This window comes from Staurois parvus, unplaced genomic scaffold, assembly GCF_062004578.1.
Source record: "Staurois parvus isolate SC_StPar_1 unplaced genomic scaffold, SC_StPar_1.0 ptg000530l, whole genome shotgun sequence".
NCBI classification, from domain to species: Eukaryota; Metazoa; Chordata; class Amphibia; order Anura; family Ranidae; genus Staurois; species Staurois parvus.
The window spans coordinates 12,130,621-12,145,582 of record NW_028318326.1 but is presented as its reverse complement, the minus strand read 5'-3'; the positions used below and the strand labels follow the sequence as shown (position 1 = coordinate 12,145,582).

Here is a 14,962-nt window from a genome sequence, read left to right as displayed (position 1 = left end):
ACTCCCAGGCGTACCCCCTTGCTGTCTCCAAAGAATAAGAAGAGTCGACTGCAGTATGCCAAAAGCCATGTGGACAAACCACAAAAGTTGTGGGATAGTGTTCTGTGGACTGATGAAACAAAATTAGAACTGTTTGGGCCCATGGATCAACGCTATGTTTGGAGGAGGAAGAACAAGGCCTATGATGAAAAGAACACCTTGCCTACTGTGAAGCATGGTGGAGGGTCAATCATGCTTTGGGGCTGTTTTGCTTCTGCAGGTACAGGGAAGCTTCAGCGTGTGCAAGGTACCATGAATTCTCTTCAGTACCAGGAGATATTGGATGGAAACGTGATGCAGTCCGTCACACACCTGAGGCTTGGGAGACGTTGGACCTTTCAACAGGACAATGATCCCAAGCATACCTCCAAGTCCACTAGAGCATGGTTGCAGAGGAAAGGCTGGAACATTTTGGAGTGGCCATCGCAGTCACCAGACTTAAATCCGATTGAGAACCTCTGGTGGGACTTAAAGAAAGCAGTTGCAGTGCGCAAGCCTAAGAATGTGACTGAACTGGAGGCCTTTGCCCATGAAGAATGGGCGAAGATACCCGTAGATCGCTGCAAGACACTTGTGTCAAGCTATGCTTCACGTTTAAAAGCTGTTATAACTGTAAAAGGATGCTGTACTAAGTACTAAGATTGAATGTCACTTGGGGGTTGAATAAAACTGATAATGCTGTGAGCACAGAAAAGACATTTGTGGTTATTTCATTATAACTGTTATGTTATATTTGTCTGACCTACAAGTGCCTCTTTAATGTAAATGTAAGCAAGATGACTGAATGATCAAAAGCAATGTCAAACTGGCCAAAACACTCAATTTCAGTGGGGGTTGAATAATTTTGGACACAACTGTATATATACATGTCATCTGTAAATTTATGGCTCGCATAAAATATTTCTTTCTCCAGGTCTGACATTTCTGCTGATAGACATGGATCAGCTGGAAGGAAATGTTCTGCATCTACAAAGCAAATCTCACTGTGTACAGTAAAGCGTGTTACACCCAGGTATTGCATATTATAGTATTAGAGCTTTCTGTTACTACTTGCTGCCTTGCATGCTGTAGTATTAACACTATCCTTCACTGTAAAACACTTGAACTCAGTAATTTGGAGTGATGTCCACATACGTTTGGCCATTTAGTAGAAGTGATAGTCAGGTGTCGGCAAACTCTTCACCATATAGTGTGTATATTATTGACTGTGTTGTAAAGAGCTAGAGTTCTATATCCACTTGAAGACCAAGCCTTTTCTGGCATTTTTTGTTTACCAATCTATCATGTACCAATCACTATTTTTTGCTAGAAAATTTCTTAGAACCCCCAAACATTATGTATTTTTTTTAAGGCAGAGGCCCTAGAGAAAAAATTGGTGGGTGCTGCAATTTTTTATGTAACACGGTATTTGTGCAGCGGTTTTTCAAGCACAATTGTTTTGGAAAAAAACACAATACGTAACCCAATTTGTGGTCAAATATGAAAGATAATATTACGTCAAGTAAATAGATACCAAACATGTCACGCTTTAAAAAAAAAAATGTTACTATCCACAGGTGACAATTTAAAAGCCTTTACAGGTTACCACTTTAGATTTACAGATGAGGTCTGGTGCTCTAATTAATGCGCATGACCTGACCTTTCGCGATGATATCTCACATGTGTGGGACGATTGATTTAATTTTTTTTTTATCACTTTTATTGTCACAAGGAATGTAAATATCATTTGTAACAACAATAAACAAGTGACAGGTGCTCTTTATGGAGAGATCTGGGGTCAATAAGTCCCCACTTCCTCTGCCCTTAAACGCATTTGATCACTCCAAGTTCAGTGTGTTCAAATGCTTTTCATTTTTCAAAATGGCACCGTTTATATACTGGTAAACCGGAAGTGATGTAAGATCATTGCTTCTGGTTCCCTATACTCTCGCGTTCTCATTCTTCGGGTCTATGGTCAGCCACCAAAAGAGATGGCTGGTCGATCGGGTTTCCACGTGGGATGGGACAACCCGTTTAAAGCTGCAGAAGGCGGCGGGAAGGGGGATGTCCCCTCTCACTGCTTGTAATAGCAATCCAGGGGCTAGTTAGTCGCTCGGATTGCTTTAACAAGACAGCTGACTTTCTAAAAAAACAGTACCGGGATGCTGCCTGCTGCTGCGGTTATCGTTCCGGTATAACCACTTGAGATTCTCAAGTGAATATACATATTAAGTATCAATTAGTGTGATGTTTATAAAACATTATTAATAAAACAAATATTAATCACTCTGTTTATAGCAGCAACATTGCAGATTATAACGAAGCCAACCTAAAGGATTTAAAGAAGATGGACACCAATCCTATGCAAAAGGAACCTGTGCCGTCAAACACTGGTAATTATTGACTACGTTGAGGTATATACTGTAGGTGATGTATCTAACTTATAGCTGAACAAGGTTTCTTTATGCGCATTACAAATCACCATATAACAACCTCAATGTATTTTAGAAGAACAGCCCTCTCTGTTAAAAAAAAGAAAGAAAAAACTCTATTGCTAGCCATACATTGGTTTTAATGCCGCTGGTCCTAAAGGTATTTTGATCAGTGTGTGCGCTTCCCCGCTCAATAGATATCGATTATTTAATCAACTTCTGTTGTAGGGACATGTTGGAAACAATTTCATCAAGAATCAGCTGCAGAAGCTGAGCAGTGTATTCCAACAGCACCGGGTGCCACTGTCAGAGTACTTTGTCCCACAGTGGGGGATTCTTCCATCCACCTCCTTTTTGAATGATCAGAACACTGTGTATGGCCAACTTTACTACTTATTGTGTTGCGTTGGCTGTAACAGTCAAAGTATTTGTGGAACAATTATTAAAAGCATGTCAAAGCTCTCATTTGCATGGTGAGCACAAGCACAGCTCCCACTGACTACCAATGATCTTAAATCAGGCAGGGACATAAAAATTACTCTGGTTGCCTAGTTTAGAGGTTCAGCTAATTTACATATTAGAAGCAGTCTTTGCTTCAGAATATGAGACACAGCTGCTAACTGGGGAAATACAGTATAGAGATCCTAACAACTCGCAACTGGAAACTATAGTGATGTTTTTATTTAGACCAAACCCCTTTATTAAAGTGTGGCTAAAGGCAAAATTTTTCCTTTTTTTTAGTGTTGGACAGAGTGGAGATAAATTAGAACACCTGTCAGGTTTTATTGCAGACTGTTAAAGTACAAGTAAAGGCAAAACAAAGTTATTTTTAGTGTTGGATAGAGTGGAGATGGATTAGAATGTTTGTCAGTTTTTATTGTTGTCTGTGTCCCCGTCAGGGAGATTCACCCTCTCTATTTGTCCTGTTTCCCATTATTATTAAAAGTAAAAGAAACCCCAAATTTGGGTTGTCCCCAGAAAAGTAAGAGGGGATCTTTTCCATTGGGGACACTAGTTCTGATGTTCTGGGATCCCCAAGGAATTCTCTTAATTTGCAGAGATTTGCTCACTTCCTGTTTTGGCTATGGAACAGGAAGTGAAGGCAAATCTCCCCAATTGGACACAGATGGCAAAAAATAAACTGACAGTGGTTATAACCCTCCCTTACTCTATCCAAAATAAAAAGCAAAAGGTTTGCCTATAGTTTTACTTTAATTATACCTAGCCTTTTTTTTTTTCCAAAAACCTGCAAATGATTTGCTATTAATGTGCCCACAGATATGAGATGTCAGTGTCCAAAGGTGGTAGGTCAGCAGGACCATCTTATGTGTATGGGAACACCTATGGACAATCCCACCAAGCCATTGTGGCGAAAAAAAGCAAATGCTCAGTTTGTACAATCTGAGACATCCCATTTTACTGGTTAAACAAGAATGTCCATGCCACCTAAACATTCTTGTTGAGAGAAAAATCTGAGCCAAGACACACTGTGGGATGGTTAAGCAACACATTTTTAACCAACCAACCATTCTGTAGCTTAAAGTATAGCTGCATTAGTGGTTGCTGCATAATGGTTCTTTATTCAGGCTTTATTTACCTTTTATTTTTTCCTTGTGATCCTATCAGTAGCATAGGGTTACAATGCTCACCTACTATCCTGTATCTATGGAGAAACGGCATTGTCACCCTAGGATAAGACTATTAAACACACCCCCCTCTACTCATCTCTATAAAGTGTGTATGTGGGGAGGGGGGGGAGGGGTCTGTAATATATTGGGCAGTGTCATTTCTTACACTTGGAAGATTTCAGGCAGGATCAATAGGTGTTTTTGCATGTAGTGAACACATAATAAAACACTTTCAATAGTATACATTGTTTTTAACTTACGAAAATGGAGAGGATAAATGAAGTTCTTTCATAGAGTTTAATTACACTTTAATATAACGTGCTTTTTTTAGGCATAGTGGTATAGTATAAACTTTACAATTATTTTATTGTCACTGTAATAAAAATGTGTTTATTTTCTTTTATTTCAGCAACTGATGAAGAGTCCACAGAGGTCCACTCAGCACCCATTCAAAGCCCCAACTTAACAGAGCAGCCTCAGGAGTCTTCTAGTGATGATGATGAGAGTGACAATGAAAAGCCATCTGCTCCATTGGAGCTTTTAACAGAGGTGATTTAAAGCCTATCTAAACCCAAAAACAAAAAATGTGATATATTGCAGCTTACCAGTACTGTAGGTGTGGTGGCTGCATTCATTTTTTTTTTTCAAGAGTTTTTCCTTTATTTTTACATGGTGATTCTGCCACATTTAAAGACAGGACTATGGAATCCTGTCACTCTTCTGTTGTCCATAACATAGAGGAGCGTGGTTCTATAGTCCTCAGAGCACAAGCAGGGAGCACAATAGTTTTAAAGTATGACTAATGGCAAAACGTGTTTTTTTTTGTTTTATGTGGAGTTACATGGATTAGAACACCTTTCAGGTTTTTATTGCTGTCTGTGCCCCAATTAGGGAGATTCACTCTCTTTATTTGTCATGTACCTTTTTATTTCCGAGAGAGAAAGTAAAAGAAAATCCTACATTTTGGGTTGTCCCTAAAACTGTAATAGAGGGAAAATGTTCCAATAGGATCACGAGTTCTGGTGACCCTGATGACCCTACCTTTAGTCCTACTTTAGGCTGCCAAGATTTTCAATAAGATAAACCTTTTTTTTTTCTTTTTGCAGTTGTTTGATCAGATGTAAAAAAACACTTTCAATTTTATATTTAAGAGACTGAAAGGGACCTGAGAGTTCATTGTTAGATTTTACATGCACTTTAAATTTGGGTTAACCATCATGCTTAATTAATGAGTGGTAATAGTGCAGTGGGAGGTGTTGGAGGTTTGTAGCCTGTGTGCTCATGCTGAACCCCACCAGGTGCTGCAGAGGATTAATTGCCATAACCGTTTATATGGTAAACAGATTTTGCACATAAATCTTGATTACAGTTTTGAATACTATAATGTAACTTTGGTAGAGCAGTTGGTTTCAGATAATTAGTCCACACACATTCCAATTCATTTGTATCTTTTCTAAGCATATTATAGACATTGCAGTTCTTTGTACAGTTTCCTGTACATTAACCAAACCTATGCAATATGAAGACCTACTTAAACAATCCTATCAGTTTGTATTCAGTCAAGCAGGACCTTGCATTACATATTCGTTAGTAAATCTAATATTCCATACACACTAGAACACGGTGTGGGAAACCCACTTTCCGTGCCTGTTTCCCGCACTGCATTCAAATCGCACTGCGCTTACGATCTTCAGAGGGTGTCAGTGCAGTTAACGACATCCCAAACACAGTGCATTTGCCTGCGCCAGTTAGCATGGTACAAAAGTACCATACAGTCTGGTTGCTCTAAGTTTCCTAAAGTAGTGCACGCATTTTTGGTGTGGTTCAGTGTGATTTCATGAATGGGCTGAAATCGCACCACACAGAACTACATGTGAATTGCACAGGAATGCACACGTGTTTTCCTGTGCAATTCCCAGTGTCAGCCGGAACTAAAGGAAGTTCAATTATATTATGTTTAGGAGGAGGTTAGGTGTTAAGTTTTATTTTAAGGGGTTAAGTTAACTTTTAGGAAGAAGAGGAAGATTATCTGTTAGATTACCTGCTTGGTAATGGTTTTGCACAGAGCAGCCCCAATCCTCTTCTTCCTCATGTCCTCTGCCAGCGCTCCTGGCTCCTCCCTCTTGACCGAATTGCAATGGGGGCACTGGTGCATGCTTGCTCCCAAACCCTGCTCTGTGTGTCCATAAGACACATAGAGCTGTGGCTTGGCCTCACCCCCCCCCCCCCCGCTCTCTCCACATTGGCCCACTGGCTGTGATTGACAGCAGTGGGCTCCTGCTGCTGTGTTTCAGCCAATGAGGAGAGAGGGACCCGGGACAGCCAAGGCTCCCATGCACATTACTGGATCAAGAAGAGGCTCAGGTAGGTTTTAGGGGGTGTTGTAGGGGGAGCAGCATACAGAAGGATTTTTACCTTCATGTATAGAATGCATGAAGGTAAAAAAAACCTTCAGCCTTTCAACCACTTTAAGGCAAGCAGTTCAGGCATATAGTGTATTGTAAACTTTATTTTGGCACAGAAAAGCAATACCCAGAAAACCAATAAATGTTAAATTTGTGACATAAGGTGCTTGATATAAATAAATGTTATAGTGATTATATGGGTGTTTGTGTTAAAAACAAGTTTACAGTTGTGTTTATATTTCAGTTCATTAAGGCTGTAATGGATGAGGATTATAAACTGGCATGGAAGCTTTGTCAAATGAGTAAGTATTTGCATATAGCACCTACAGTAAATGCCTATTCTAATATTATATGAATATAACTGGCATCATGTAATGAAATATTTTATAGAATATGCATGCACTTTATACATATTATCTTTCTTCCCATATCTCTGTCCTCTATGTCCCTTTCTCTCTCGCTATTTCTCTGGTATTAATTAAAACCATTCACAGCTATTCTGCTTAAGAATATGAACGTAGACTTAGTGCAGAGAAGTTCATAAAAGATTTAGATTAGTCTCTTTTTTTCTATATTTCTTCATATGCACCTGTCATTTTTACCTATTCATTTCTACCCTGTCTGACCCCACATAATACATACTCAGAAGGTGGGAGACAAGTGTATGTTCAGGCAAGATGTAAGACTGTAGAATACCTCTTACTCCTGCACTCAAGCTACAGTGTCAGCAACAGGAAATGGAAATAAAGCCAAATAAGGAGGCAAAGAAACATTTTTCATAAGTAAGCCTTCACACCTTCAGAAAAGACTGTCCATTCAAGTGACCAGATACTCCCAAGATTGGTTCTCTTTAAATTCTAATTTTATTATTCTATGTTGTGTTTCTTTTAGCTGAGCTGTAGCAGATGTATGCTCCGTTAAATGGTTTAAATGTGAACAGAATATTGCAGTGTACGCTAAATCATAGCAGCCAATTGAGTACCATTAGTATTAGTTTAGAATAGTTAAAAAAACTCCATCAATCTCAAAATTCAAGTAAAGCAGCTCCTTGTAAAGAAAAATGTAAATACCTTTTTTCTACTTTTCAAGCTGCCAAAAGCCAATCCACTGAGTAGGAATTTCATACCGCAAAATCTGTTGCTAAACTGACACTTCCAATATCGGGCACCTGTGATCCTCCAAAATGCTCAATGGATCCTCCCACTGACGTTTACCCACAAAGCCCTGCAGAGGACACAGGAAATACTCCTGGAAGTGACGGCTTCCCAGCAGAATTCAAGGGACAATTGCTCTTTAACAAAACAGCTTTTGATAGTTCCGTAAGCAGGAGCAGTAACTACTTACATTCTTAAAATGTATATTATATAGGGCGCGCTTGTTGGAGCCCAACCTCTATAGCTGTAAGATAAAGGTGCCAGATGGATATCAGGGATGGATGGATGGGAGCAGTAACATTGAGGCAGCTCTTCTTAGAGTGGAAGCAAGGCTCTAATGCAGTAACAAGAAAAAGAGAGGAAGGCGCCTCTAAGTGTAGTATTGACAATTTATTTAGTAAACAATGGAAAATTTGCACTTACAAGATAAACGGTTAAAAAGACTCATCGTGTGGTAATTGGATCCAGGTGGGACATCCAGCCGTCCAGCAGCAAACTATGCCTATAGGATCAGGAAGTAGAGTCCAGGATGTGCCGTGCATCAAAAATGAATCTTGGAGAGCAGAGTCAGATGTAGCAAGTGAAGGGGGCGGTAATGCATTTTGGAGCATGCTCAATAGGCTCCTTCTTCAGACCTCAGGGTTGCTATAAAGCAGTGGAGTTGTAATGGGTGCTATGAGTTACTTTTTATATTGTATAGTTATAATTGTGCTTTCCTATTAATGTATTCAAATATTTTTTGGTAAATTTCAGTACTTATATATGAGCCAGAAAATCCAGAAGCAAAAGAATTTTCACCGCTGATTCAGAAAATGATACAGAATGGTAAATGTTTGGAATGTCTATATGTTTGCTATAAAAGTGTATGCTTTTTTTTTCTTCTTAGTGAAATCTTAGATAGTGAATGATTCTGTCTAGTTTAACTATGAAATATTTTATTCTAGGTGGTCATAGACCCTGCTTTGGCCTAATAATTGAAAGCTTAGGTGCTGTTTTACTCACCCTCCTCATCAGAATATATTATATTTAAATGCTGATCTCTTATGGTGACAGACTATGAATTTATGACCTTGGCCTGTCCAGATTGAGGCAATGTTTACATAATGTGGACATGCTTTGAATTGCCGTTGTCCATACAGTTTTTAATGGGGTGCCTTTAGGCTTGGTTCGCACCTATGCAGTTTGCTTTTGGTCCGTTTTTGCAGTGCTTTCTGTGGTGCATTTTGCATTTTTGCATGTGTTTTTGACGCTTTTTTTATGCGTTTTGCATTTTTGTGCTTTTTTTTACCAATTTGTTGTTGGGCAGATTAAAAAAAGCAAAACATGTCAAAAAATGAAATACATGCTTTTCTGCTGCGTCTCCATTCAAGTCTTTTGAACTAAAACTACATTGTTTTACATTTAAAAAAGTCCCTGACCCTTTTCAAAAATGCAGCAGCTGAGAAAAGCATAGATGTGAACGTGTCCCTTAGGAAACCATGTTAAATGGACTGTAATGCGTTTCTGCAAAAAGAACCAAGAAACACATAAGTGTGAACTAGGACTTAGAATGTTTCTGCAAATAGCCCAAATGTATGGAAAAAAAATATCAATCACGGGTAAAACGTGAAGCAATATTAGAGATATTAGCTGATATCAGTCAGCATTGCTTCATATTATACTACACATAGCAAGTTTCTGCCCCTGAAAATAGTTTATAAAACTAAGGACAATATCAGACGGGGTTTTGTGAATTGCTGTGATTATAAAGTCATATTTTAAAGTTGATACAAAGTACAATCTGCAAAGGCATGGAGCAGTGATTTCAACAGAGCCAGGAACAGATCAAATTTACTATACAATTGCCAATTGTTTCTAAAGTGAGCAAAATCCTCTCTTGTATTAAAAGAGGTATAGACTCCAGAGAGAGAGATATCATATTACCCCTGTACAAATCATTAGTAAGACCTCATCTGGAATATGCACTTCAGTTTTGGGCACCAATTCACAAAAAGAACATTGGGGAACTGGAGAAAGTACAGAGAAGGTCAACCAAATGGATAAGAGGCATGGAGGAGCTCAGCTATGAGGAAAGATTAGAGGAACTGAATTTATTCTCTCTTGAGAAGAGGAGATTAAGGGGGGATATGATCAACATGTATAAATACATCAGTGGTTCATATAGTGAACTCGGTGTAGAGCTTTTCACCCTGAGGTCATCACAGAGGACAAGGGGGTATTCGTTATGTCTGGAGGAAAATATATTTAATCTTCAAACACAGAAAAGTTTCTTCACAGTAAGAGCTGTGAAAATGTGGAATAGACTCCCTCAAGAGTTGGTTCTGGACAGCTCAGTGGATTGCTTTAAAAAAAGGCCTGGATTCTTTCCTAGTTACACAGAATATAACTGGATACTAACATTTATAGGTAAAGTTGATCCAGGGAATATCCGATTGCCTCTCGGGGGATCAGGAAGGAATGTTTTCCCTGCATGAGCAAATTGGATCATGCTTTGCTGGGTTTTTGCCTTCACTGGATCAACTGTGGGTGTAGGATTATAACTTGAACTGGATGGACTTTTGTCTTTTTTCTTAAGCCAGACTAACTATGTAACTATGTCACTGTTAAATATATTCTAGAAGAAGACCATGTCACCAATGATGAAGACAGTGAAGATACTGATGAAGATTATGATAGCAGTGATACTGACGACAGTGACAGCAACTCTACTGAGACCTCTGAGGCATCCAGTGAAGATGAAGCAGACGATTAAATAATTCTATTTACTGAAAAATCGTATGTGCCTCTATATACTACCTGTAATAGACTTGCCAACAAGGTTCAACATCTACAGTGTTTTAATTACTTACAGCTACAAATATTTATTGAAAGTAACAAGTTATTGCTTGACTCATTTTCTAGAGAATATTGAATGTCTCTCATTTTATTACAAGTGTTCTCTTTTGGCAAAGTGTATGTAAAACCTAAAGAGACCCTGTCGCTAGATCATTTCAACATTTCAGTATTATCCCTGCAGACACAGAGCTGTTGCTCAAGTGGCACTCTCTATTATTCCCTTTCGCTCCCCCAGCAGCTACATAAAGGGTTACAGTATGTAGGAATATGAACACTGGGGCCAAAGACCTTTGCCAGAACAGAAAGTAATTACACACTCCCAGAAAAGAAGAGGGCTTTGACATGTAACGAAGGGGGGGGGCTGTGCTAGGAAATTGACTAGTCAAATTTCCTCACTAATTCAAAGACAGAATGTAAGTAAATAAAAAATAATTATGCTATACTCTGTCTATTGAAAAAGCCTACAGCTAGAGACAGATGTTCCTGCTCAAATATAGTGTAATATTGAAGAACCGAGCCATTATTTAAAAAGGACCAGTAAACCTAAACATACATTTTTTTTTGCTTGGGACCTACCTGGCCAGTCTTTTTCCAGAAGCATTTTGTTGACCAGTGCAAAATACAGCTTCCCTTAATATGTATGAATGATATGTTACTTTTCTGTGTTGGGAGTCTGGCTGTCTCCTAACATTTAAACTTAAAACCATACCTAACTCTAAAATGAATGCCTAACCTATGAGCCCATAACCTAAGCCTTAAGGTGTAACTCCAGGAAATCAGCTTCTTTATAAAAAGGCACACTGTGAGTTAAGTCCAAGGAGGTGCATGCCACCTCTTGGACGTGTCTCTATTATTTTTCATATGACAGGTCTATAGAACTCCCAGAAGACAGCTCTTGCTGTAGTTTCGGGAGCCCAAAGTTGAACCTTCTGATCTTGACATCTTCAGCAGTTGCTGCAGCTGCTATGTTTACCCCTCCTCCTGTCCATTCACAGAAGACTTTGTATTAAGTGAACTCATTCACAAAATACAAAGGCTTATGTAAATAGGAAGCAGATAGGGAGAGGCGGGCATAGCTGCTCTGCGTGCTTCTCTTCTCTCACAGTCTCACAGGCCAGAGTGTATCAGCAGAGCCATTCATTTTTCAAATGTAAACAACAGAGATAAGTCCAAGAGGTGCCATGCAGCACCGTGCACTTGACGCATAGTGTGCCTCCATGTTTTGCAAAGGAGCTGAATTCCTGAAATTCAGCTTTAAAGGCAACCCTCCACCCTAACAGACATTCTATGCAAGTCTTGTGACAAAAAAAAATGGTAGTAAAATTGCATTGGCAAAACATCACGGTGTGAACTCTTCCACAGATCATCTAATGTTTGCTTGCTGAATGCAGACTGAAATCACCATCAGTAACCTAGTTTGTTCCTGATTTCCTGCCTTTACCTCCTTGGTAGTAACCCTGATGGTCCATCAAGTCCTTTGGGATAGCAGCACTTAAAGTGTTACTAAACCCACAGCAGTAAAATCAGCCTGTATATGCAATAAAGCATGCTTGTTATACTCACTGTGGAAACTCAAGTGTTAATTCTCCGTATTGTGTAAAAAGGATGTTTGATCCTGTCTTCTCTGATACTCCACTTCTTGTACTTTCCCCAATCCATCTGTTGACAGAATAGAGCCTCAGGGGCCAGCTGTACCTGCTCAGTTTGGTGTATATTGCTAGAGTTTTTTTTTCTTGGGAGAGTGCATATGAATAGGCCCACAGGGCCAATCTGTGCTGTCCAGACAGAGGGTCAGGGGTCCTGCAGCCTCGCAGGACAATCAGTGGAGAATGAAAGCTCCACCTACAAGCTTTAACCAGTGCTCTGCTGGACACTGATAGAAGTCACAAGCAGGGCTAATGCTAGACTATTTTGCACCTTAGGCAAAACCAACTACTTGCCCCCCCCCAAAAAAAATAGAAACTATTAAATTAACAAAACATTAAACTGCTAAATTTATTTTCATTTGAAAAAAATAAGTGCCTTAAGATGCCATTAGCACCAATATTAAAAACAAAATATATATTAACCAAATATAAATTAACTGTATTAAGACAGAGAAACAAAAAAAAAACACACAAAACAAAAGAGAGTTACAAAACTCCACAGTGATCATTAGCCACCAGCTGGACTAAGTCTGAGAGGAACACTGGAAGGAGCAGCAGCTCGGCTGCTACACTGGCCCCGGAAACCCGGCATCTTCCTCTGTCCTTTCTCCCCGCCGCCCCTTCCCTCAGCTCAAGGATCACTCATGACGTGGTGGTGTCCCACATGATCAATCAGCATCCGCTCCCCTCACACCAATTATTGTCTGCCCCCCTCTTTCTCCTGTCACTTCCTTGACCCGCCATCCTCTTAGGCTCACCTCTAATGGCTGCTGCTGGGGTGTGGAGTCCAGGCTGCAGCTCTCAGTGAGGACAGACGGCATCCCAGCACTACACTGCTTCCCTCTCATACACATCGGGCCCTGATCATCCTACTCACATAGGGTTAACCCTGCAACCAGAGCACACCCCTGCCTATTGTTTGGCTCCAGCTGTGTAGAAGAATGCGGAGCCAGCGCTGGACATGCCCCATTTGGTCATCAGCTGGCTCCCTGTTACAGCTGGAAGATCGTGTGTACCGGAGATGTACGGACCGATCCTTCAATCAAGGACTGCGGACTGCCCGGGGTCCTGCGCTAATGTCATCACTTCTCATCCCAGGGGGAGCCAACACTTCACTTCTACATGGAATACTGATATATGTATATGTGTACTAAATGGTAATGTGTGGAAACAGGCTATGAGACAATTGTGCAGAATAAAGATACCATCATTCCCTCATCATTTCCTGTGTATGTGGAGAGGGGGACTCTGCAGAGAAATTAAGAATTCATACAAGAGGTTCATAGGCCACACAGAGAGAGTGCTGGTCTCTTATGCGCCCAATCGACCCTAGGTGGCAGTGCGCCCTAGGTGGATGCCTAGTTTGCCTAGTGGAAGCACCCACCCTGGTCATAAGACTGCTATATACTTCTGATGAGAAAAGGTATTTAGCAGTTTATATTTACTAAAACAATTGCATTTCCATGTTGTGTGTACTGTGGGAGACCCAATATAGTGAATGCAGGGTCCTGGGTTTAGGAACACTTTAAGGTGCTTATAGGCTTACAAGAGCAGTCAGATGTCCAGGCAAAGTGTAACTTTTCACAGAAATGTTTGTTGGCTGTCTCTCATATAAAAATGTGCGCTGCTTTTGTATGAATGTGCATAACGGATACTGGAGCAGAGAGGAGGAAGGGTTGTGGGCAGAGAAAGGAGAATAGCGATTAAACAAGGTTTTCCAACCAGTTTGAGCATTTCCCATTAGAGATTGGCAGAGAATGGTTTGCTGCTGCCATAGATGTGGCTAGATTTACAGTCATGGCCGAAATTGTTGGCACCCTTGATATTTTTCCTGAAAATCAAGTATTTCACACAAAAAAGGTATTGCATTAACACATGTTTTGCTATACACATGTTTATTCCCTTTGTATGTATTGGAACAAATATAAAACAGAGGCAGAAAAGCAAATATGACATAATGTCACACAAAACCCCAAAAATGGGCTGGACAAAAGTATTGGCACCCTTAACTTAATATTTGGTTGCACACCCTTTGGAAAACATAACTGAAATCAGTCGCTTCCTATAACCATCAATAAGCTTCTGACACCTCTCACCCGGAATTTTGGACCACTCTTCCTTTGCAAACAGCTCCAGGTCTCTCTTATTGGAAGGACACCTTTTCCCAACAGCAATTTTAAGATCTCTCCACAGGTGTTCAATGGGATTTAGATCTGGGCTCATTGCTGGCCACTTCAGAACTCTCCAGCGCTTCTTTGCCATCCATTTCTGAGTGCTTTTTGACGTATGTTTGGGGTCATTGTCCTGCTGGAAGACCCAGGATCTTGGACGCAAACCCAGCTTTCTGACACTGGGCCCTACAGTGCGACCCAAAATCCTTTGGTAATCCTCAGATTTCATGATGCCTTGCACACAGTCAAGGCACCCAGTGCCAGAGGCAGCAAAACAACCCCAAAACATCATTGAACCTCCACCATATTTTACCGTAGGTACTGTGTTTTGTTCTTTGTAGGCCTCATTCCGTTTTCGGTAAACAGTAGAATGATGTGCTTTACCGAAAAGCTCTATCTTGGTCTCATCTGTCCACAAGACGTTTTCCCAGAAGGCTTTTGGCTTACTCAAGTACATTTTGGCAAACTGTAGTCTTGCTTTTTTATGTCTCTGTGTCAGCAGTGGGGTCCTCCTGGGTCTCCTGCCATAGCGTTTCATTTCATTTAAATGTCGACGGATAGTTCGCGCTGACACTGATGCTCCCTGAGCCTGCAGGACAGCTTGAATGTCTTTGGAACATGTTTGGGGCTGCTTATCCACCATCCGGACTATTCTGCGTTGCAATCTTTCATC

General features: G+C 40.3%; 1 protein-coding gene across 3 annotated transcripts in view; it reads left to right on the top strand.

Annotated features, from left to right (window-relative positions):
• The window catches only part of ERICH2 (glutamate rich 2), a 57,752-nt gene extending 45,717 nt beyond the window's left edge, over positions 1-12,035 (top strand). For all 3 annotated transcript variants that reach the window (XM_089690533.1, XM_089690532.1, XM_089690534.1), the window contains 6 exons: positions 953-1,051; positions 2,317-2,411; positions 4,488-4,627; positions 6,728-6,785; positions 8,391-8,462; positions 10,256-12,035. In XM_089690533.1, the coding sequence (XP_089546659.1) occupies positions 953-1,051; positions 2,317-2,411; positions 4,488-4,627; positions 6,728-6,785; positions 8,391-8,462; positions 10,256-10,389 (598 nt within the window). In that variant the 3' untranslated portion in view covers positions 10,390-12,035. The remainder of the gene's footprint in view (positions 1-952; positions 1,052-2,316; positions 2,412-4,487; positions 4,628-6,727; positions 6,786-8,390; positions 8,463-10,255) is intronic.
• The last annotated feature ends 2,927 nt before the right edge of the window (positions 12,036-14,962 follow it).